This window comes from Schistocerca serialis, chromosome 8 (assembly GCF_023864345.2).
Source record: "Schistocerca serialis cubense isolate TAMUIC-IGC-003099 chromosome 8, iqSchSeri2.2, whole genome shotgun sequence".
NCBI classification, from domain to species: domain Eukaryota; kingdom Metazoa; phylum Arthropoda; class Insecta; order Orthoptera; family Acrididae; genus Schistocerca; species Schistocerca serialis.
In genome coordinates this window covers 234,698,195-234,723,481 of record NC_064645.1, presented here as the reverse complement: position 1 = coordinate 234,723,481, position 25,287 = coordinate 234,698,195, and the positions used below count along the sequence as shown (strand labels likewise).

General features: G+C 40.6%; 1 protein-coding gene across 1 annotated transcript in view; it reads right to left on the bottom strand.

The window, feature by feature from the left end:
• Window positions 1-25,287, bottom strand: part of LOC126416940 (limbic system-associated membrane protein-like) — a 68,511-nt gene that overhangs the window by 33,638 nt on the left and 9,586 nt on the right. Inside the window, exons 3-4 of the mRNA XM_050084821.1 lie at window positions 10,437-10,573; window positions 3,498-3,629 (exon numbers count right to left, since the gene is read on the bottom strand). Of these exons, the coding sequence (XP_049940778.1) occupies window positions 3,498-3,629; window positions 10,437-10,573 (269 nt within the window). The remainder of the gene's footprint in view (window positions 1-3,497; window positions 3,630-10,436; window positions 10,574-25,287) is intronic.

The window sequence follows — 25,287 nt, the reverse complement described above, 5'->3', positions numbered from 1 at the left end:
TGGTCGGCGGAAGGTGCACGTGCCCATCGACCTGGGACAGGACCGCAGCGATGCACGGATGCACGCCAAGACCGTAGGATCCTACGCAGTGCCGTAGGGGACCGCACCGCCACTTCCCAGCAAATTAGGGACACTGTTGCTCCTGGGGTATCGGCGAGGACCATTCGCAACCGTCTCCATGAAGCTGGGCTACGGTCCCGCAAACCGTTAGGCCGTCTTCCGCTCACGCCCCAACATCGTGCAGCCCGCCTCCAGTGGTGTCGCGACAGGCGTGAATGGAGGGACGAATGGAGACGTGTCGTCTTCAGCGATGAGAGTCGCTTCTGCCTTGGTGCCAATGATGGTCGTATGCGTGTTTGGCGCCGTGCAGGTGAGCGCCACAATCAGGACTGCATACGACCGAGGCACACAGGGCCAACACCCGGCATCATGGTGTGGGGAGCGATCTCCTACACTGGCCGTACACCACTGGTGATCGTCGAGGGGACACTGAATAGTGCACGGTACATCCAAACCGTCATCGAACCCATCGTTCTACCATTCCTAGACCGGCAAGGGAACTTGCTGTTCCAACAGAACAATGCACGTCCGCATGTATCCCGTGCCACCCAACGTGCTCTAGAAGGTGTAAGTCAACTACCCTGGCCAGCAAGATCTCCGGATCTGTCCCCCATTGAGCATGTTTGGGACTGGATGAAGCGTCGTGTCACGCGGTCTGCACGTCCAGCACGAACGCTGGTCCAACTGAGGCGCCAGGTGGAAATGGCATGGCAAGCCGTTCCACAGGACTACATCCAGCATCTCTACGATCGTCTCCATGGGAGAATAGCAGCGTGCATTGCTGCGAAAGGTGGATATACACTGTACTAGTGCCGACATTGTGCATGCTCTGTTGCCTGTGTCTATGTGCCTGTGGTTCTGTCAGTGTGATCATGTGATGTATCTGACCCCAGGAATGTGTCAATAAAGTTTCCCCTTCCTGGGACAATGAATTCACGGTGTTCTTATTTCAATTTCCAGGAGTGTATATTGCACAACCAGTTTTGAAGCATAGAGCTTTATCTTCAGTGTCACCAAATAATTATGGGGAACATAAGTGTGTGGCAATTAGGTCAGTCAGTCATTGGGGGGGGGGGGGGGGGATGAGGGTCACACTCTTGTCAGAGTAATACATGGAAACATGGAAGTGCAGGACCAGCAACCACAGTGCCTGCATGGGCATCATGACACAAAATGGTGTAGTATGGCAGTATGGTGGACTAGTAGCCAATTTTAGCATCAGAATGTTTGTTTCAGTGTAAAACATTTAAGTCATCAATTTAAATACTCACAGCACTGTGTATGGACATTCTGGATGTTTGGTTTGTTACAAACATTAAAGAAATTTAATTTAATGTAGAGAATTTACTCTAACTATCTGGAAATTGAATAATATGAAATATATATATATATATATATATATATATATATATATATATATATATATATTATCTATGGGTATTGCACAGTTCTATTTGGATCATTCAGTTGTCTGATCCATGGATTATTTTTGTGATAGCATGCTGCAATCTACACCAGTATATGTATGTTTTATACAAACTACTGTGATGTGCATATCTGAGGGTACTTCTTACTGCACCGTGATGTAGAATATGGCAATTGATTCAAGATTCCAATAGACCATGGATATGAGTGATTATATTCACATTAAACATCCTGCAAGTTTATATTTGTTATTATAACTTATATGTGAGAACATGAGAGGGAAGAAAGGAGAAAAATATATTGATGTGTGATTTTAATGGAATATTTCCAATGAACAAAATGAGTTAGGATTGGCTGAAACTGTTGTATATAATTTCCTAAAACTTGTTCTAAATTCCACTGATTATAAGGAAGTAAACTATGGATTGTTTTTAGACTTATCTAAGGCATTTAATGTTATTGATCATAAAATATTGCTTGACAACTATACTGCTATGGAGTCTGTGGCACTGTTCGTATGTGGTTTAAATCATACATATGTGATAGATACCAGAAAGCAGAAATAGTTCATCAAGGAAAATCCTACTTTTCTGAATGCAATAAAGTTACTCATGGAGTGCCCCAAGAATTGGTGTTGGGACCCCTGTTGTCCTTGACATTACTGAAAACAATCTGATGCAGGACTGTTTGCTGATGATACTAGTCTCTTTGTTAAAGCTCAGAACGTGGCTGACTTACACAAAAAATAGAAATAACAACTGAACAAAGCAATTAAATTATTTAGGGATGAGAGTCTAGCTGTTAATGAGACGAAACCATTATTAAAAAAATTCAGGAATACGTCAAATAAAGTAAACCCTAATATAATAGTGAAGTCAGGCAAACAGAAAATGCTACAAACTTCAGAAACTTAATTTTTGGGAATTTAGTTAAATGAGCAACTTGAATTGGATAAATATGTAGAATGGCTCAATAAAAAAATAAGTAAATGCTGTTACATATTTAGAATGCTGAAAAATTCATGCAGTGAAGTAGAAAAACACTCCTTTATTATTCAAAAACGAGCAATAAGATTTATAAAAGGGGTTGTACCTAGGGAGTGGAGGAGAAAGAGATTAATGTTTAACATCCCATTGACAACAAGATCATTAGAGATGGAGCACAAGCTCAGATTAGGGAAGTGTGGAAGTATGGGGAAGGAAATCGTCTGAGCCATTTCAAAGGAAATATCCTGGCATTTGCCTGAAACGATTCAGGCAAATCATGGAAAACCTAAGTCAGGATGGCTGGACATGGGTTTGAACCATCATTCTCCCGAATGTGAGTCCAGTGTGCTAACCACTGCGCCACCTCGCTCGGTCCTAGAGAGTCCTGTAGAGAAATATTCACAGAACCGAAAATTATGACTCTTATATCTATATATATATTAATGAAAGTATATGCTTTCTGAAGTCCAATCCCTAGTTCTTTTCTTTGAACAGTGACTACCTTGGTTATGAAACTAGACAAAGAACTGACAATCATACAGAAGTACATAAGAAAGCCCAATATCAGAAAAGTGTTATATATCATCCCAAAATTCTTTTTGGTACTCTTCCCTTAAGAATTAAAGAGATATCAGAGCTGCAGGTTTTTAAAAATGAGCTTACGAAAATGCTTAAGTGAAAGCTTTTACAATGTTGATGAGTACATGAATTTTATGAATTTGAGGACAACTGTAACTTAAGCTAAATGTAGCCATGTGTCACCAGATATACTGGATATAATGTAAACTTATAATTTGTTTGGTGTATGTATTTGATTATGTGTAGGATCTGTATCTGTGTGATTTGTTTCTGTTTATGTATTTAATTATCTGTATGATTTGTATACAGACACTATTATTTAAGTTTTTTGTATCAACATATGACAAGTCTTATACCATCATATATTATAAAATGGATGATCAATAAATACACAATATCAAACATATATTTGGAGCAAAAGTTCCAAATGTATGTACAGTATCTTACCATCTACTGAAGTTCCATTAACTTCCCACTTGATAGTTGGTTCAGGATCTCCTTGAACTTCACATTTTACCAAGGCATTTGATTTCTCTTTCACTTCTTGAATCTCTGGTGTGTCTTCAAAATGTATGGGTGCTGAAAGAAAATTGCTCTTGTACTCTCATTTGTACTACTAATGAAGCAATCTTTTCAATAGCCTGCTTTATAGATAATACTGTAAAGAACTTACAGGAAAAAAATAAACCATCTACTTTGTATTTTGAGTAATGTGCTCCCATGATGTACATAAATAATTCGCATGGTTTATTTCACTTGCATAAAAAAAAAAATACAATTAAAAGAAGTGTGAGAGCTAAAGTGCTGTGGCTCATACATAAAAATGTTCCCAAAAGATGTGTTAAAGGATGATTAGCATTATATGGGCTTACAAATCTTATTATTTGAGTTACACTGTTTGGACAACTGACAATTTTCCAAGGTTTCCCCTGGTATTCAAGGTCCAGTCTCCTTAATATTAGATAAACTAGGTTTTATCATTTCAAATGAAGCATCATAGACATTTGTAGTGCTTGCACTTACAACAGGAGTTGAGGTGCCCAATCCAGGATGACTGAGACCAGTGTCGAATGTGTTACACAAAATGTTCCCATGAGAGTACATTGTTGGTTGACTGTTTTGAAAATAAATTATGAACTGTAACAAACTTGTTATGAATGGTTGCAAGTTTGTAACATGAACAACAAATAATAATAGCTAAAACATAAGAGCCAATGAAAATAAAATGCTTTCATTATGGTGCTAGATATTTGCAAGCATTTACCTCCAGGACCATTGAGGTAGAGCATATGTCTATACAACTTTTCAGTTTCAAATGATGGACCATTCTGGTCATCTCCTGGAATATCAACATCTCCTGCTGGCACCTAGGGAAGTGTCCATTTTTGCTACCGTAGTCTGCAGCTTCTTGTATAAAATACAAGGGTTGAAGAAAAAGAAATTCCTCCACCTTTGTAAATTTGGTTTGGATGGGAATAATTTAATAAATCAAACTCAGAAATAGTCCTTAGAATGTTATGTTTAATTACTAATATTCAGTTTTCCACTTAATCACCACCCAATGGGATACATTTCCGCCAACGATGAATAAGTTTTCTGAAGTCATCGAGGAAGGAGTTGACACTCTGTTTCTGCAACCACAGCCTCACAGTTCTCTCAGCGTCTTCATCAGAAGCATAATGATGTCCCTGCAGATTGTCTTTCACTATTGGGAACAGATGGAAGTCAGTTGGTGCTAAATCTGGACAGTATGGAGGATGCTGTGTGGTGGTGATTCAGTCTCTGAAGTTCTGCTGTGGTAGCATGTGGAGTATGTGGTTTGGCATTGTCATGCTGCAGGAAAACATTTCCCTTTTCCTTTTGGACCCTTGTTAGCCATCGTTTCAGAGTTTGCAGCGTTGTGATGTAACTCTCTGAATTTATTGTTGTTCCACCATCACGGAAATCAACATGGATAACACCATCTGCGTCCCAGAACACTGTGGCCATAATTTTTCCAGCTGAGGGCTGTATCTTGAATTTCCTTTTCTGGGGCAAGTCTTTGCGTCAATATTCCACAGACTGACGTTTCGACTCCAGGCATAATGGTGCACCCACATTTCATCTCCTGCCACAGTTAAATGGAGAAAGGCATCACCACGTGGGAGGAGTTCCTGGCAAATTTCAAGTCTGTGCACTTTCATTTCAGGACTCAGCGTCTGGGGTACCCATCATGCACAGATCTTCCAATAGGCAAGCAAAGCAATAATGTGAGCCACACATTATTGTGAAATGCCAATTGTGCTTGCAGTTTCTCTGTGAGTGATGCGACGATCATCATGAATCAATCTGTCAACATTTTGCTTGTGAAACTCGGTGGTTGGTGTCACAGGCTGTCCAATTCTTTGTTTGTTATGCAGGTCAGATGTTCCCCCAATGACATGCAGTACTCACATCAACACAATCAGCATAAACTGCTTTCATTCTATGATGAATCTCCTTTGGGTGACACCTTCTGCTGTCAAGAACTCAATGAGTGCACATTGCTTAAGTCACATTGACTGACTGTCTGCACAGGGTTTCATACTTAACACTGTAACAACACAACTGTTCAGTGCTAAGGCTTCCTTCCAACTAGAGCTGTACGGAACAAGCCAGTACCTACTGCATACTAATGCTGCCAACTATTGAACGGTTACGAAGGTGGAGGCATTACTTTTCAGTCAACCCTCATACATTGCTAGAACCCTCACATTCTGTAGCAGAAGGGGAGCAGATATTGACCATGTTGTCAAATGAAGCTGATTGTTCACTAATAGTATGGTTGGACAGATTGCTATTCACCAAATAGAGGAGATTCAAAATTGCAGAAGGGGACAGTGAAAAAGACTGCTAAAATATTTAGCCTTTGGCCAAGGTCCTTTTACCAAAGGGGAAAACACATATATTCACACAAGCAAAACTCACACACATGTGACCGCTGTCTCTGGGCAATGGAGCCCAACAGCAGTCAGACTGTGTCTGATGTGAACAGCAATCTGTTGGGGTGAGTGGTGGGATAAGGAGGAGGCATTGGGCAGAGAGGGGAAAGGATTGCACTGCACCTGACAGCCCTGTTCTGTCCCCAACAAGTCCTTGCATGCTGCCACAACGTTAATATTTTCTCCCATTCCACTACAGAGTGTGAGAGTTCTAGCATTGTGCTTCACATGACAAGCTGCAGCCCAAGTAATAACATGGGTACGTCAAGTATGAGCCAGGAGGAAATGTTGATATTTCAGGAGGTGACAGGAATGATCCATCATCTGAAGCTGAAAAGTTTGCATGGACATATGCTCTATCTCAAATGGTCCTGCAGATAAGTGCTTGCAAATACCTAGCACCATTACGAAAAGAATTTATTTTCATTAACTTTTATATTTTAGTTATTATTTTGTGGTTGTACTACAAACTTGTAACAGTTCATAATAAGTTTGTTACAATTCACAATTTATTTTCTAAGAAAATTTATTTTCAAAGGAGATGACTACCAACTTCAATGCCCTTTGTTACTTGCAGGGGAATATTTTGTGTAATATGACTTAACACATACAATACTGACCCTAGGCGTTCTGGACTGGGCAGCTGAACAATTGTTTTTAACATGGTTTTGGAAACTCACAGCTTTGTAGCTGTGAATGCAATAAATGTGTATAATGTTTGATTTGAATTTGTGAAACCTACTTTGTCTAATGGTAGCAATCATATTATGATTTATTAAAAGTAACAGTCATACAAAATATTTTACAAAATCACACTTTTACTCTGAAGAGAAATCTTGTACACCCTGTTCTTACACAGAATTTGACTGAGTGCATACAAAGAGATACATTACAATTTGGATACCACCAGGATGTTTATTTCGGCACATTTTTCTCTTCTGCCTCTTACTGACCTCTGTTTGCTGTTTTATTCAAGTTCATTTTATCACGAATTTCAATGACTGTGGCTGCCCATGTTATAAGGGGGATATTGAATGTATATGAAGGTGTTCAGCATGAGTGGTCACAGGCTTGTTTAATCCATTGGAGAGTGTCACAGAGATACTGAAGGGACTGAACTGGCAGACTCCTGAAGACAGATGTAAACTATCCCAAGAAAGTCTATTAACAAAATTTCAAGAACTGGTTTTAAATGATGACCTAGGAATACATGAGCTCCATTTTTTTTTCAACCTTCGGTCACAGTATAGAAGCTACGCGAGCAGCTAAAAGTGGACATGTTCTGTAGGCCATGTAAACATGGCTGCCATCATTGTTGCTCCCACCAAGTGTGAATTACAAAGTGTAATTCGGTTTCTGCAAGCAGAAGGGAATAGTGGCACAGAAATTCATCGGAGAATGAGCCGAGTGTACGGTGATAACTTCACGACTGATGTTGTGCGTGAATGGTGCCAAAAGTTTAAAGATGGTCGAAACGATGTACATGATGATGGTGGCCAAGGACGCAAGTCTGTCGTTACAGCTGACCTTGTTGAACGTGTTGACAGAATGGTTAGAGAAAATCGTAGGTTCACCATAACTGCTATGTCTGTGGAAATTCCAGAAGTTTCAAGAAGTGTCATACACTCTATCATTACTGAACATTTAGGATACAAAAAAACTTTTGCTCGTTGGGTTCCAGAAATGTTGATGGACAACCACAAAAGTCACCGAATGGCGTCAGGTTTGAATTTCCTTGACTGTTATCATGATGAAGGAGAGAACTTTCTGAAATCAATTGTTACTGGAGTTGAAACTTGGATCCAATATGACACACAAGAAACAAACAACATCACAACAATGGATGCATCAAAATTCACCAAACAAACTACAAAAATTCAAACAAACATTCAACAACAGAAAGGTTTTGGCTATCATGTTTTGGGACCAAAAGGTGTGTTGGTTGTAGAGTTTATGCAGCCCGGAACCACTATCAATGCAGATGCTTATTGTGAAACTTTACGATGTTTGCGGAGAGCCATTAAAAACAAATGAAGAGGAATGCTGACTTCAGGAATCATGTTGATCCATAACAACACTTGTCCACACACTGCTGGCACAACCCAACAGCTCCTTGAACATTTTCAATGGGACATTATCGACCATCCACCGTACAGTCCTGACATGGTGCCGAGCAACTTTCACCTTTCCCTGAAGATGTGGCTAGGAGGGCAGCAATTTAAAACCAATGAAGATCTTCAAAACGACGTCAATGCTCATTTGAAATCATTGGCAGCAACATTTTTTGAAGAGGATATTGCAAAGTTTGTCCACAAGTACGATAAATGTCTCAATCTTTTTGGTGATTACGTTGAAAGGTAACCATAAGTGTAAAAAACTTTTGGTAATAAAATAATTGTTTTTTATAAACTTGTCTTTTATTTGTAGCCTATCGGAGGTTGAAAAAGAAAAAAAAAAATAGCCCTCATACTACAGTCCCCTAGATATCACATGCATAGGGACCGCGAGGACTTGAATTAAGATTAGAATAATTACTGCATCACAGAGGAATTCAAACAATCATTCTTCCTGTAAGCCACACATCAATGGAACGGGAAGAAAGCCTAATAATTGGTACAATGAGAGGTACCCTCTCCCTTGCTTCTCACTGTGATTTGTGAAGTGTAGATGTAGATGTAGATGTAGAAAGTTGTATGTGACCATACCAAGAAGTGCCTTCCATACAGCCTAGCCACCCATGGTCATCACATCTGCAGTGACAATCAGTCCCTCTGCAAATAATCAAGGGTCTCACTGGGGCCTTCACAGGTTGGAATTATTCTCCCAACCTTGTCCAGGAGCAGGTCTCCTCTACCTTGTCACTTCAGTCACCTACTGCTTCCCACATACCTAACATTTAACTACAAAGGAGTACTCATCTTGTGACTCAGTACCACCCAGAACTGGAGTAACTGAGTGACATTCTCTGTCAGAGTGTTGACTACCTCTTGCTGTGCCCTGAAATGAAGAATATGTCCCCACAATCTGCCCTGCCCATCCCACAGTGGTATTCTGCCACTCACTGAACCTATGCAGTATCCTTGTCCACCCCTACTCTACCCCTGTTCCCAACCCATTGCCTCATGGCTCATTTTCCTTAAATAAAGCTGGTTGCAAAACCTACTCCATTAATCCTTCACCACTTTCTACTCCAGTCCACTCACAAGTATCTCCTATCCCTTCAAAGGCAGGGCTACCTGTGAAAGCTGTCCTGTGATCTACATATTAAGTTGCAGCCACTGTGCCAAGTTGTATGTGGACATAACAACTAACAGACTGTCTGTCAGCATGAATGCCCACCAACAAACTGTGGCTAAGGAACAGCTACACCACTACATGCTGCCTAACATGATGTGCTTCACTTTAATGACTACCCCACAACCTGTGCCATCCACGTATCCCCTGCTTTCCCTGCTCTCTTTCCAGCACCAGACACTCCTTGTATCCCACCAACATTATCATTAGACTTTTCCCATTCTGTACTTCTTACCCCCTCCCCCCCTCCATTCTCCTCCCGCCCCTCTGTGTAGCCTCCAACACTGCACTTAAGAAGCCCTATCCTGTCCCTACTACATTCCTGCATGCTCCCACAAGCAACACAGCATTTTCCCCCACCTCTGCCCTGTCATCCCTTACCCTCTTCGCCCCATGTCTCCACCTTACACCCACTACTGACACAAAGAGACTGCTGTACATGGAAATGCGGCTGCAGTTTGGTTCCAGTGCGTGGAGACAGTGGTCATGTGTATGTGAGAGTTGTGCATGTCTGAATGTGTGTGTGTGTTTCCTATTTTGGAAGAAAGACCTTTTTCCACACTGGCATAAGAGGTTAGTAATTTGCTTGATGCATTCTCTTGTTTTCAGAGTGCTCCCACTATACTGACACATTCATGTTCTAAATCCCAGTAACTGCGATTTTTTGTTATTTTTTTTTTTTTTTGAAGCAAAGTGTAATACAGTTATCAGCCATATATTGGTGTGAACACCAGAGCTTTACCTCGAATGGAGGAAAGAAAGCTCACCCTGTTAGCTGTGGGGAAGCAATTACTTGTTAACGATGAGCAATAACTCAAGTACTGTTTCACATCTCTTTAAATACAACGTGCATTTATGAATATGAAGAGTCATGTAAAGGGTCAGAATTTTTTAAAAAATAATTGAGGTTTGCCAGCAAATAGGAGTGTGTTGTCAACAGGGAGAAATTGTTAGATGGGAAAATAACATCAGGCATACTACAAGGAGTGTTATGGGGCATTCACTGTTGATGATACGTGCATGGTGATTTTGGACAACAGGAACAAAATTCAGGATACAGTCTCTGACAGAATAAAGAACAAATAAGGTTAGTAAACATATTGCTAGAAATGTAAAAGGCTTGGTCACATACTGTAGACAAACAGCTCGAAGTGTAAGGAACGTTCTTGTCCCTGTATGCGAGAGACACATGTGTATTTTCCTTTGTCCTTCTTCTCAATTCTGGAGAACACAAGTGACAGTGTCTCCTTTCCACCTTCAACATGTACCCTGAAATTAAAAATATGGCAATATAGACATTTTACAAATGTTAACTGAATACTAAGAACATACAGCTGTTTCTGAATTAAAATTAACTTGATGTGGCACCAGCCTACCTTTTACCTAGTAGAGAGCTTACATTCTGGTACAGGAATATTTGCACAAATTTTTGATGGGAGAAGAAATTGGGAGGGGATTTGCTGCTCTAATGATAATCAGAGGTGCTCACTAATGTTGAAATTGAGGGTATGGAGATTATGAGAGGTACTGAGGTATATTCACATAAGGGAGGTTTGGGTAAGAGTATGCAATTAAGTAAAAAAGTGTGGATACATACTTAATCTTTTATTGTGATCCAACTATTTATACACCAATGTACCATTTAAGCTCTTCCATATTAATCATTGTAAAAGTAAATAGACATAACAAAATTAAGAGTAAACATATGCTAATTTCTTACTTTTATTCACACAATGGATAAGAGTAAGCATATAGTCATTCAAGAGTTCACACCTGAAATTCTTCAGCAATAGTCACAAAGTTAACATCCTACATCTTCATCCACACTGTCTTCATGCCACCATTCATATATTAATCACAGTGTATCCAGTCATCCTCAAAATCAGATATACACTTTAAGCAAATGCATTGTTTTTGCAGGATCAGTTTTCTGAGGAGCTGTGAGCAATTCCCTTATTTAGGAACAACATTTATTTTTGCTCTAGAATATCCTGTTTTCTTTTTGCCTTTTCCTTTTGGTATTCCTTCTCTTAATTATCTTCCTGTTTCCGTCCAAGGATGTTCTTCCCGCTGATTAGAGAAGTTTCCCAATTTTTGGCCTGTCTGCTTCTTTCTGTCAGCTGACAACAGTTTTTGCTGCATACATGTCAGAAATGGATGCGTGCTCTCAGACTGATTTCTAGCACTCAAGCAGAGGTTCCTAGTCAGTCTTGTTGTTTTTGTCAGTGATCTAAACTACAGTTTTGTTTCTTGCCTTATATGAGACGGAGAAAAATCCTCCAGAAAATAGTAATTAAGATATTTAGGACATATTCTTGCTGCTTTAATGTTGTTGCTCTCTCCTCTACTGTTACTGTCTGGCAGCAGGCACTTTTAAATAAACCACCACACTGCTGAGTACTGTTCCATGAAAGTTCAAGAGGTGACAAATATGTCAATAGATCACACTGCATGACAGACAGCTACTGTCACATGGACAGTTATTTATAACAGTTGAGGCAAAAGTCATTTCAACTATTTTTTTTTTTTCTTTCAGATACCAGTTGGCTGGAAAATGGGGCACATTCAAATGAAAAGATGAGATGGGAGCTACATGTGTGGACTCTGAAGAACATGTGGACATTGTGCCTCACATATTTATGGCAGCTGTATACAGGACAGTACTGGTTTCATGGTGCAAAATGTTTAGAGCACAGCACACATACAGATAACATGATAAAACTGATCTCAAAGTATTCTATTCCAATGTTCACGACATGCTGCAAACAGTGTGGGAGGTGCTGAATACCGTCTGCATTGCTATTTGACTCATCATGTTTGAATCAGGTCATCTGTGGCTGCACAGCACTGGCAACATCCTCTCATGTCACAAACCACCTACCACATAGTGTTTCCTTCACTTTCATTTCAGATCAAAGTCACAGGATGAAGAGCAAGGAGAGAGCAGCAGGTGCTCCTATTTTTCTCCTCCACCATTCATATATTAATCACAGTGTATCCAGTCATCCTCAAAATCAGATATACACTTTAAGCAAATGCATTGTTTTTGCAGGATCAGTTTTCTGAGGAGCTGTGAGCAATTCCCTTATTTAGGAACAACATTTATTTTTGCTCTAGAATATCCTGTTTTCTTTTTGCCTTTTCCTTTTGGTATTCCTTCTCTTAATTATCTTCCTGTTTCCGTCCAAGGATGTTCTTCCCGCTGATTAGAGAAGTTTCCCAATTTTTGGCCTGTCTGCTTCTTTCTGTCAGCTGACAACAGTTTTTGCTGCATACATGTCAGAAATGGATGCGTGCTCTCAGACTGATTTCTAGCACTCAAGCAGAGGTTCCTAGTCAGTCTTGTTGTTTTTGTCAGTGATCTAAACTACAGTTTTGTTTCTTGCCTTATATGAGACGGAGAAAAATCCTCCAGAAAATAGTAATTAAGATATTTAGGACATATTCTTGCTGCTTTAATGTTGTTGCTCTCTCCTCTACTGTTACTGTCTGGCAGCAGGCACTTTTAAATAAACCACCACACTGCTGAGTACTGTTCCATGAAAGTTCAAGAGGTGACAAATATGTCAATAGATCACACTGCATGACAGACAGCTACTGTCACATGGACAGTTATTTATAACAGTTGAGGCAAAAGTCATTTCAACTATTTTTTTTTTTTCTTTCAGATACCAGTTGGCTGGAAAATGGGGCACATTCAAATGAAAAGATGAGATGGGAGCTACATGTGTGGACTCTGAAGAACATGTGGACATTGTGCCTCACATATTTATGGCAGCTGTATACAGGACAGTACTGGTTTCATGGTGCAAAATGTTTAGAGCACAGCACACATACAGATAACATGATAAAACTGATCTCAAAGTATTCTATTCCAATGTTCACGACATGCTGCAAACAGTGTGGGAGGTGCTGAATACCGTCTGCATTGCTATTTGACTCATCATGTTTGAATCAGGTCATCTGTGGCTGCACAGCACTGGCAACATCCTCTCATGTCACAAACCACCTACCACATAGTGTTTCCTTCACTTTCATTTCAGATCAAAGTCACAGGATGAAGAGCAAGGAGAGAGCAGCAGGTGCTCCTATTTTTCTCCTCCACACATTGCAATTGCTGCTGTGCACACATGTCTTTATGTGACTTTTATTGTTGTGTAGTACAATTGCACTTTTTGTGAGATCCAGATGTTTTTCCTGAACATCATGTCATACCTGTTACAACAGGAAGTCATTGTAATACTGACATGTAGAATGAGGTAGCACAGAATAATGCCCCTGATGTCATAGGTGACAATCATGATAAATTTCACCTGGTGATCCAATATGTCAGCACTCCACAGATTGACATTTGAGTTCCAGTTCATGTGCAATGGCCCAGAATTCATCAATGGTGGTTATTCATGACAGGAAGTGGCTGCTGTACATTGCTACCAGTGTGTTAGGTGATTGGAACATATTACATATCACATCTACCATTGAATTTCTGTCAGGTCATGTGGTACACATCACCAAGCAATTTTTCACAGTTGCAGCCCTGTCTGCAATATCCATGGATGGGGCATTTCTCAGTGTCACTTGCCCTCTCTTGCAAAAGTCCTTGTTGAAACTTTTGTACCCACCATGCTACAGTTCACTGTGACATTCTGTTGCCTTTCTCCCTTGGAGAATGGCTATTTTGATATATACATGCACCTCAACATGTATTATAACCATCTTGCACGATGCTTGCCACGCAGCTGATCTGATTTCACAGCACTCTCTGAGCTACTACCAGCAGACACAAAGCCATCTTTTGTAGTGAATACACATCATGCCTGCATAGCTTCCATGTGAAAAATAGCAGTTTGTTATCCATCCAAATACCTGAAAGGAAAAAAAAAAAAAAAAAGATTGCAATGGCTTTTGCCCAAAACCTCATATTTATCCATCACAGAGCATTCTACATGTTGCCAATAGTCATCATAACTGTAATCTGCATGAAATAAGAGATACTATCATGATATATACACATACATACAATACATATCTACATGATAAGACATCAATGTTAACAATATATTAATATAAATGAGCTGTAAGTAACGTGAACTACAAATGGATAGTACAGCACACTGGTAGACAATGCACATATTCAAACTATGAGAAAATCAACACAGAGAAAACATATCAATAATATTATCAATTGGAGAGACAGCAGGTGTAACAGAGAAAATTACTGTATCACATGTTTTAAATTCTTCTGTAGTGTACAAAGCTTTGGGCTTGACCCATCTTTATTTAGTGTTCCTGAAACATTCAGTGATGCAACTCATTATTCCTATTGAGATAACTGTTTTCTTGTTTTTAAGTCTTATAACTATGATTTCAATTGTCTGCCTGTGATTTGGATCATGGTTTTGTATAGACCTCCACTGTTTGTGCTTCTGCAGGTTAATCTCGGCATTCACCAAACAACTTAGTATGTAAGTGGATGTAATAGTTTGTATTTCTAATTTTAAAAGTATGTTCCTCAGGGTTTGTGATTTCTCAGTTGGGATATGCTTTCAGAACTGAGGAATTGCCTCATAACAACAATCTATTGGTCAGGTGGCTATAAAAAATAATAATAGGAGTTAAGCAATGACTTGTCATTTACGCAAGTTGTAAGTTTGGTTAGCAATAGTACATATATATAGTGTCTGTAATTTTCTGAAGGAGTTTAGTTATCATTCTCATTACTCCACAGAGTAAAACAAATATTTACAGTTTTAGAATGAGTAATTTGCACTTGTCTCCAAAGGATGTTTTATGTATTTTGAAGAGTTCTTCACTTTTCTTGCTTTAGGTGTTCCGAACCTCTTCTAGAAAAAGCAAATTAGTGTCGTCTGCCTAGAATATGGATTGACAAGGCACAGAACTGGGTAAGCCACTTACTTAGTTTATAAACATCACAGTCCTAAGTATGGGATGTAATGGAACTCCTCTTGTGACACTTAGAACATTTGAACTGTTGTTTTGGAACAGAGGCCATTGTTTGTCTTTACAGCTGTAGGAGGAAAGTGTTTTAATGGACTTGTATGGGTCATTCATCTCTGCCTGTGTAAATAGTTCATTGTCACTATCTGGAATGTGGTATGTGGTCTGTATCATACTTGTTAAAGTATACCCTCTTATTTCTCTTAATTTGCCTTCTCTTGGTTTACAACTTCTTCTGCATACAACTTTAACAACAGTGACAACAAACTGCAGCTTTGTGGCAAGGGGGGAGGGGGGGGGGTGTGTATTTTACACAAAGTCTGTCAAAACGACACTGAATACCGATATGAGTTGCTGAATGGAGTTATAAAACTGACACAAGAAAAGCATCTCTACACACTTTTCTACACTGTTAGAGGGGAATTTGATTGTTAGTCATCCTGCATGGCAGCTGTAATGTTTTATCCAGGAAAAGCAGTTTCTCCCACCATGAGTGCTGCTCACTTTCCATTTTACAGAAAGTCTATAACCCCTCCCTCCACATTTCCTGTCCAATTCTCTCATGTGAGTAGACTAAATAATTCCACTGAGCTTGTCTTTATGCAGTGGAGTTATTTTTAGTTTATTAAATGAGTACTTATTTGCAGTTGTTAAATGACCTTTTTCATAAAAAGTGTTCCTATAAACAGTGGCTGAGAAGTGGTTAATGTGTAAGTGTGATGTTGTCAGTAACCCGTGCAGTGTTGGTGGGAAAGAAAGGGATTGAACTGATAAATGTGGCATCTTGCTGCTGTCTGTTGTTGACAACATATTGCAAAGCTGTGTAGCCAAGATGTAGACACTTGGTGGTGAATTAAAGAATGGCCAGAAAGATACTGCACTTCTCTCACCATTAATTGTGTTACTATTAGATTGCATGACTCTCTCCTTTTGCTGGCAGATGTAGAGTGGGCTGCACTGCACTGATGGTACCACTTACCACACTTACACAGTATATCCAGCACGATGTGTATCAGTAAGCCTGATGGAATAAGACTGACCATGTTCAAGTCTAGAACAGTGATCTGCTGTAATGCAATGCTTGACTTACAGTGAAATTTTTGAAATTCTATAAGATCTAGGTGATCTGTTCCTGTTACAGAGGGAACCAATTTATGCCTCTTCAGATGTTGGTAATTCTGAGGGTGGGACATTTGATACCACTCATGCTGTGAAAATACTCCAGTTATTGATAGTGGAGACAATGTAATCAACATTGTCAAATACATTTTGCCAGTCTGTTGTACTTGGGACAGGCTCTGCAACGTGGTACACTTTTGACAGCTCTGGCTGTGAAGCTTTTTTACGTAATAACTCATTTAACAACTGGAAACAAACTGCACTAAATCAACTGCAAAGAATGTCATTACATGAACACTAAGGGTAGAGGATCTATTCCATCTACTCACATGAGAGAATTGGGCAGGAAATGTTGGAGAGTATAGCCTATCTAAACAGAAAAGCGAGCAGCAGTAATGTTGGAGGAAGCCGTTTTTCCCAAAAGAACATTACAGCTGCCATACAGGATCGGTGCTGGGGCCACTCTTGTTCCTTATTTATATAAATGATATGCTGTTTAGTATTATGGGTAACTCTAAAATATTTCTATTTACTGATGACACTAGTTGGTAGTAAAGGGTGTTGTGTGCAACATTGGCTTGATTTCAGATAGTGCAGTACATGATCTAAGTTCATGACTTGTAGAAAATAAATTAACACTAAATCACAGTAAGACTCAGTTTTTACAGTTTCTAACATTCAATTCAAGAAAACCTGACGTTTTAATTTCACAGAATGGGCATATGATTAGTGGAACTGAACAGTTCAAATTTCTAGGTGTTCAGATAGTAAGCTGTCGTGGAAAGTCCATGTTCAGGATCTTGTTCAAAGATTTAATGCTGCCATTTTAGTATTCGAATGGTATCAGAAGTGAGAGATCATTCGACACGAAACTTAGTCTACTTTCTTATTTACATTCGCTTATGTCATATGGTATTGTATTTTGGGGTAAGTCTTCCCATTTTAAATGGATATTTTTGGCTCAGAAACGGTTCGGGCAACAGGTGGTGTAAGTTCACGAACCTCTTGATGATCCCTGTTCAGGAGTCTGGGTATTTTTACATTGGCCTCTCAATATATATATTCTTTACTGTAATTTCTTGTTAACAATGTCAGCTCATTTCCAAGAATAAGCTGCTTTAACTTGGTTAATACTCAGCAGAAATCAAACCTGCATTTGGATCGGACTTCCTTAACTCTTGTGCAGAAAGGCGTGCAGTATACTGCTGCATCCATTTTCAATAAGCTACCACTCGAATTTGAAAATCTGAGCAGTAATCCAAACCCTTTCAAATCGAAACTGAAGAGTCTCCTCATGGGTCACTCCTTCTGTTCTGTCAAGGAGCCCCTTGAAAAATTAAGCTGATTCTTGTTGTATTGTTGATTGCGTTTACGTAAATGTATGGACTGACTTTTTTGGGTTCATAAACATTTATTTTTATCTATGATCTGTTATTAATTTTATGTTGCAATGTCTTGTACTGACACATTCCATGACCTTGGACATTTGCGCCTCAATTTGGTCCTACAGAACTTGACATGTAAATAAAAAATAAAGGAATGACAAGCAGTCAGTTTCCTGTCTAACAGTGTAGAACACTGTGCAGAGATTATGTAGATTCTCTCCTTATGCTTTTTTGTGTTGGTATTATTACTAATTCATATCTGTATTCCAAGTACACTGAACACACTTTCTGGAAAATAAATTCATCTGGGCATGTTTGCATACTGTGCCACCAATTATTTTTAAAGTAAGCTGCAGGAGGTATGATATAACTTTCCGAAATACCCAGTAGTTGCTTTTTGTGATGTAGTGGGGTAGAGAGTATAGGGAATAGCACGCTCACTCTTCAGTTTGCATACATATAGAAGATGGAAGTGCATGACCACAATCTGGTGACCTATCTTCACTCAAAGTTCTAACCTCCATCCTCTCTTTTCCACCCTGTTTCACCCTCAGACCACTATTAATCCTTTCGTACAGTTATCCTGCACTGAGGTGTGGTGCACACATTTAATATTTGTTATTGACCCACTTTATTTAAAACTGAACATAAATTTTATACTACTGAAACATTATTTTTAATACTGTGTATTTTTTCCACTCCTTGCAACTATTAGTCCCTAAGAAAAAAATGAAGGAACTTTTTTGTAGGAAGTTCAGTGCAGTTCAGTTTTGTACTGTAAAACATTTTGGATAGAAGGCTCTGTTTTCGAGATGTTCCAGAGCAACGTAAAAATGCGACCTTTAAATGACCCCTCACCACCCACGTTCACCCAATAGCGGTCAGGATTTTTTATTTGTTGTTCATCACACTTTATCCTACCACTGTAGAAAAATTTTCTCTAATTTTCCTTCGTAGACTGAACTTTTAGGCGCAAAAACCTCTAGTCGTCTATATGCAGCTGTTGAATAATAAACACAGACTGTCCCACACGTAACTCTCCACATCATTAGGTCGTTGACAGACTTGCAGAAAACATGCGGCCAGCCTCCCTACACCTCCCATTGGTCACAGTCTGCACCGTATCAAGAGTATGACGATTTCATCAGCTGAATTAAACGTTTGTGGCTTGTAGAAGGATATATACAGTCCAGTCATACTAAAGTGATTACCTACCAAAAGCATGAACAACCACTTTTTGCAGCACTGCCCACTGCGAGATCAAGAGTATGACGATTTCATCAGCTGAGATAAACGTTTGTGGCTTGTAGAAGGATATATACAGTCCAGTCATACTAAAGTGATTACCTACCAAAAGCATGAACAACCACTTTTTGCAGCACTGCCCACTGCGAGATGTGCAGGAAGAGATCAGTTTGGCTCTGGAAGGCACTGACAGGGATGTGGGGCCATGCCGTCCCCAGCGTCATGGCCATCTGTGCCAGGTTTCTCGGTTCAGAATACTTGGCACCAACAGCCAACTCGAGGTGATCACATAGATGTTTGATTGGGTTTAAATCCAAGGAGTTTGTGGTCAGGGGAGTATGGTAAACTCATCCTGGCGCTTCTCATACCACGCACGTACACGCAAGCTGCGTTGCATTTTCCTGCTGGTAGATGCGATCGTGCTGAGGAAAAAGAAATTGCATGTAGGGGTGGACATGATCACTAAGGATAGACGCTTACTAGTGTTGATCCAGTGTGCCTTCCAGTATGACGAGATCATCCAGGGAATGCCACGAAAACATTACCCAGACCATGGTACTCGCCCCCCCCCCCCCCCCCCCCAATTTGTTTTCAGACGACAGATGTTTCACGCCTTCAGCACCAACGGCCATCTGTCCAATGGAGCATAATACGTGATTCATCTGAAAAGGCATCAGTCGCCACTCGATGGGCATCCAGTTTGGGTATTGGCGTTCAAACTGCATCCTTTGTCGCTGATGAAGAGCATTCAGCATGAGGGCGTGAACCAGGCGCTTGCTGTGGAGACTCATACACAGCAAAATTCGCTAAACGCTAGTTGAAGAGACACGGTTGGTATTGGTAGCCCCTTGGTTCATTTGGGCACTCAGTCACGCAACATGTCTATTCGGCTGTACACGTCTCTGCAGCCATCTTTCACTCCTGTTCCCTGTGGCCCATAGTGCACCACAGTTGTCTTGTCGCCAGTTTTGGATAGTGCACCACCATGCACGCGAACAGTATAAAAAACTTAGACTTTTCGGAAATGTTTTAACCCTTTGCACAAATGGAACAGATAAACCACTTTTGGACTTCATATAAATCGCTCCGTTTCCGCATTATGAATGCAATGTTTTCCGCGTCCCTCATGACACACTGTACAGGGTGAAAAATGGTTCAAATGGCTCTGAGCACTATGCGAATTAACTTCTGAGGTCATCAGTTGCCTAGAACTTAGAACTAATTAAACCTAACGAACCTAAGGACATCACACACATCCATGCCCGAGGCAGGATTCGAACCTGCGACCGTAGCGGTCGCTCGGTTCCCGGCTGTAGCGCCTAGAACCGCACGGCTGGCTGTACAGGGTGAGTCTCTAACTATTGCCACATGGAAAAAATGGTTCAAAGGGCTCTGAGCACTATGGGACTTAACATCTGAGGTCATCAGTCCCCTAGAACTTAGAACTACTTATACCTAAGTAACCTAAGGACATCACACACATCCATGCCCGAGGCAGGATTCGAAACTGCGACTGTAGCGGTCCCGCGGTTCCAGACTGAAGCACCTAAAACCGTTTGGTCACAGCGGCCGGCTTGCCACGAGGAATAACTCCGAAAGTATGATAGGACCTGAAAAGTTTGTGGGACAGAAGTTGCATGGGACAACGGGGGCCATAATATGACTGGTATTTTGTTGCTAAGTGGGGTCGCGTCAGAGATATGGTCAACTTAGTTTTTCTTTTTCTAAATGGGATACCACAGTTAGGTACTTCTTTTCTGATTGCGGGTATCGGGACGAATCCAATGATGTGTAACAGTAAGGTCTTTGAAGGTCAAAAAGGTGGCATGAACGTCCATTTACAGAAGGTGTTCAAAGTGATGACATTGGTATCAATGCAGTACTGCAATCTTCTTATCATGGATTGAGTGGTATTCCTTATGACTTCGGCACTTATTGAAGCATATGTTGTGACAATTCTCTCTTGCATATTGTGCATATAGTAAATATTCCCCGAATACGGCGTACCCATCTAAAGTGCCATTGACATGTAAACACCATTAGACGGTTTCGCTGTACAACACTAATAGGAACGGTAAGACTAGTATCGTCGAATCAAGCAAATGTGAATGATGTATTCCTTCGAAGAAAAGTCGATATGCTTCTCGTTTACGGAGAATGCCAACGAAATTCAGTGAGAGCTAGAGACTTATACGCTGAAAGATGTCCTCAACGAACCTACCCTACTCGTCGTAAATTTGAATATGTGTTTGATAAATTGAGAACAACTGGATCTTTAATGCATCATGAACATATCCGGCAAAGGAAAGTTACTAACGATGAATCGGAAATTGGTACTCTTGCCGCTGTGGTTCGGGATGCGTCAAATTGCAAGGGACTCTGGCATGAGCCAGAGTAGTATTGTTCGTGTTCTATATCGCCATAAATATCATCCTTACTGTATCAGTCTCCACCAAGAATTAACTGGTATGGATTGTATGCGTCGCATTGAATTCTGCCGATGGGCTCAACTTCTGATTCAGAGGGATGATGCATTTATTAATTTGTTTTTATTTACTGACAAGGCTACATTCATGAACAACGGAAATGTTGATTTGCATAACATGCATTATTGGGCAACTGAAAATCCATGTTGGCTGCACCAAGTTGCACGCCAAAAACCGTGGTCAGTGAATGTATGGTGTGGCATTCTGCAGGACAGAATTCTAGGCCCCTATTTCATCGAAGGAAATCTTAATGGTAGGAAGTACACCAGATTCCTGCAAGAAACATTAGGTCTGTTGTTGGAAGAAATACCTTTAGGAATAAGGAACAGAATGTGGTATTAATGCGATGGGTGTCCGGCACATTTCTCTCTGATGGTTAGAAATGAGTTGCAGAGACAGTTCCCAAATCGTTGGATTGGACGCAGAGGAGATATGCCGTGGCTGGCTCGTTTGCCAGACTTACGCCTCTGAATTTTTTCTTGTGGGGGTTCGTAAAAGACATTGTTTATAAATACGTTCCAACTACACTATAAGATATGTGAGAGAGAATTGTCAGAGCATGTGCTTCGATAAGTGCCGATGTGATAAGGAATACCACCCAATCCATGATAAGAAGATTGCAGCACTGCATGGATACCAGTGGTCCTCACTTCGAACACCTTCTGTAAATGGACGTTCATGACACCTTTGTGACCTTCGTTGACCTTCAAAGACCTTACTGTTATACATTACTGAATTCGTCTCGATAGCCCCTATCAGAAAATAAGTACCAAACTATAGCACCCTACTTACAAAAACAAAACAAAAAAATGTTTCAAATGGCTCTGAGCACTGTGGGACGTAACATCTGAGTTCATCAGTCCCCTAGAACTTAGAACTACTTAAACCTAACTATCCTAAGGACATCACACACATTCATGCCCGAGGCAGGATTCGAACCTGCGACCGTAGCGGTCGCGCGTTTCCAGACTGAAACGCCTAGAACCGCTCGGCCACATCGGCCGGCCTACAAAAATAAAGCTGACCTTCATATTTCTGAGGCGACCCCCACGTAGCAACAAAAAACCAACAACGTCATACTATGCCCCCCCCCCCGCCCCCCGCCACCATTGTGCTATGCAACTTTCGTTCCACAAACTTTTCTGCTCTTGTCATACTTTCGGAGTTATTCTTGGTGGCAATAGTGACTCACCCTGGTATATTCTGCCCACTACTAGTGCTAACTCCTGACGGCTGCACCGTTCCTTGACATCATTTTCCGCCGAAAAACTACAGTGTGTTTCAACCACAATGTTTTATCAAAATATCACCCATAGGGACAGATATCTTCACGCTACCAGCTACCACCTACCATCATCCAGTATAGAAACATTCTGTTTTTAGGACCTTGGTGCATCGAACGGAAGCCGTTTCAGACGCTAGAGACCAGCCGTGGAAACTGAGTCTCTTATGGGAAGTGTTAAAAGATAACGGCTCCAAAACCGCCAAATTTCTCAAACCATCTCGCCGAAGACTTGTAAGATAAAGGAATACGCAGGTGTTTCTGCATTTCTGCTTCTCAGTAACAGGAAAGATACGCCTGCTCCGAAAAAGGCTTAAAAGCAGTTCAGTCTTCAGGTCTCCAACAAACAACTCTTGGAAGGTGATGTAGGCCCCAGATCGCCAGGGACATACAAAAGACCGTGTAGTTGTAGACAGTTTTATGCCGGAGAGACTGTGCACACTTTTAAGCAGCGTCGTATAGAACAGCAACAATAAGCTCACGACAGTCGCCACTTGACAGCGGTCAAAGGCGATTCGGCCGAAAGCTTATGGTGTTTTAACCGCTCACGCATCTGGAAGCTCGAGAAAATTTTACTCGTATTTACAGTCTGACAGTTTTCACATTTATCATCAGGTGCGTTGATTAGTTATGTGATGATAACGTCTTTCTGGATATATGGTTGTAAGTAACGCACTTCACAAATTTTTGACACCGACTGAAATAACTTTCTATTTTCTACACCTCCTATAGATTTCATTAACTCCGAAGGTATATCCTCTACCATTCCTTACTTGTTTGAGCTCAAATCACTCGGTGCTTTGTCAAACACTGACCGCGTTACTGGACCATCTGTTTCTTCTACGTCAGTGAAAGGCTTACGCTTCGCATAAACAGGGGAAGCATGCGTTGTAAACATCGCATTTTTACAATTACGTGATTGTTCTGAAGTTTCTATAGAAAAACAAACTTGGTTTGCATTCATATAAGGTTTCATCTCATCGCATGACTTGGCAGAAAAGCACGTGTAATGCATCATTTCATCAAATACTGGCGAGGATTGCTGTGATGTGTAGATGAAATATGTTTTGATGCAGTCTGCTCGGAGCTCAAAATAAAACAAAGGGGATACGAAATCCTGTAAACTTTTAATACAATCCTTTGTTTGAAAGCTACTTGCAGAATTCTCATGGACGTCGGAAGAACAATTTTTTCCTGGAAATTTATTTGCAATCCCAAATTTTCCTTTGACATTTCTTTTCGTGCGTTTTACGAAAAGATCTATAAATACAATTTATTGAGCATTATTTCGGTTTATTTGCAATGTAAGTGGCGTGAAAACTGAAAATAAAGAAAAAGCTTCCGCACAGAGGTTTCACCTCAAGATGTGCAGATCACCGTTCAGTAATCTTCCCGCTGTTCCAGCCGCTGCCTAGGAACTAAGCTAATATAAGCGGCACATACCTCGAACAACAGGCGTCAAAATTGCATTTTTTATTCTAAACACTTCCATCTGGAATTCTCACTTCATTCGCTTTTATTTCTGGTGAAGTTCTGCATACACCATAAATCTGGACACAATTGATGATAATGTGTTGGCGCCGTCCCCTTGTTGGATAACATCTTGAAGCAGAAACAAGCATTCTGACGGGTGCCAGTGGGTGTACAAGCTGTATGAAAAAAGGTGTCACATGCTCCAACAGGAGGTTTAAAAATGGTTCAAATGGCTCTGAGCACTATGGGACTTAACATCTGTGGTCATCAGTCCCCTAGAACTTAGAACTATTTAAACCTAACTAACCCAAGGACATCACACACATCCATGCCCGAGGCTGGAGGCAGGATTCGAACCTGCGACCGCAGCAGTCGCGCGGTTCCGGACTGAGCGCCTAGAACCGCTAGACCACCGCGGCCGGCCTACAGGAGGTAGTACTGGCCAAAATTTGGAGAAAAGTTCATATAATTACACACCTGGAAACCAATACAAGTTGAGATATGACCATTTTACTTTTGACGAGGAATGTGTAGGTTCTGTGGTGCATGCAGGCTTTAATACACACGTTTACGGAGACGCTAGTCGTCGAGCAAGTGATGATGATGTTTGGTTTGAGGTGCAATCAACTGTGCGGTCATCTGCGCCTGTGCAGACTCCCAATTTTTAGACTCTCCAACTTTTCTACACAGTCCAATCTAGCCACAGTCACAAATGAGTATGATGATGATGAAATGATGATTACCTGACCCCGTGATCCAGATGCAGCAGCCGTCCTCGAGTAAGTGAAGCATGAGGATCATTTCAGTATCAATGTATGAGCAAGAACTATTGGTGGCAGACCCGTAGATCCATGCTCAAATTAACAGGTGCTGTGGATCACTGATTTAAAAAAATGGTTCAAATGGCTCTAAGCACTATGGGACTTAACATCTGTGGTCATCAGTCCCCTAGACTTAGAACTACTTAAACCTAAGTAACCTAAGGACATCACACACATCCATGCCCGAAGCAGGATTCGAACCTGCGACCATAGC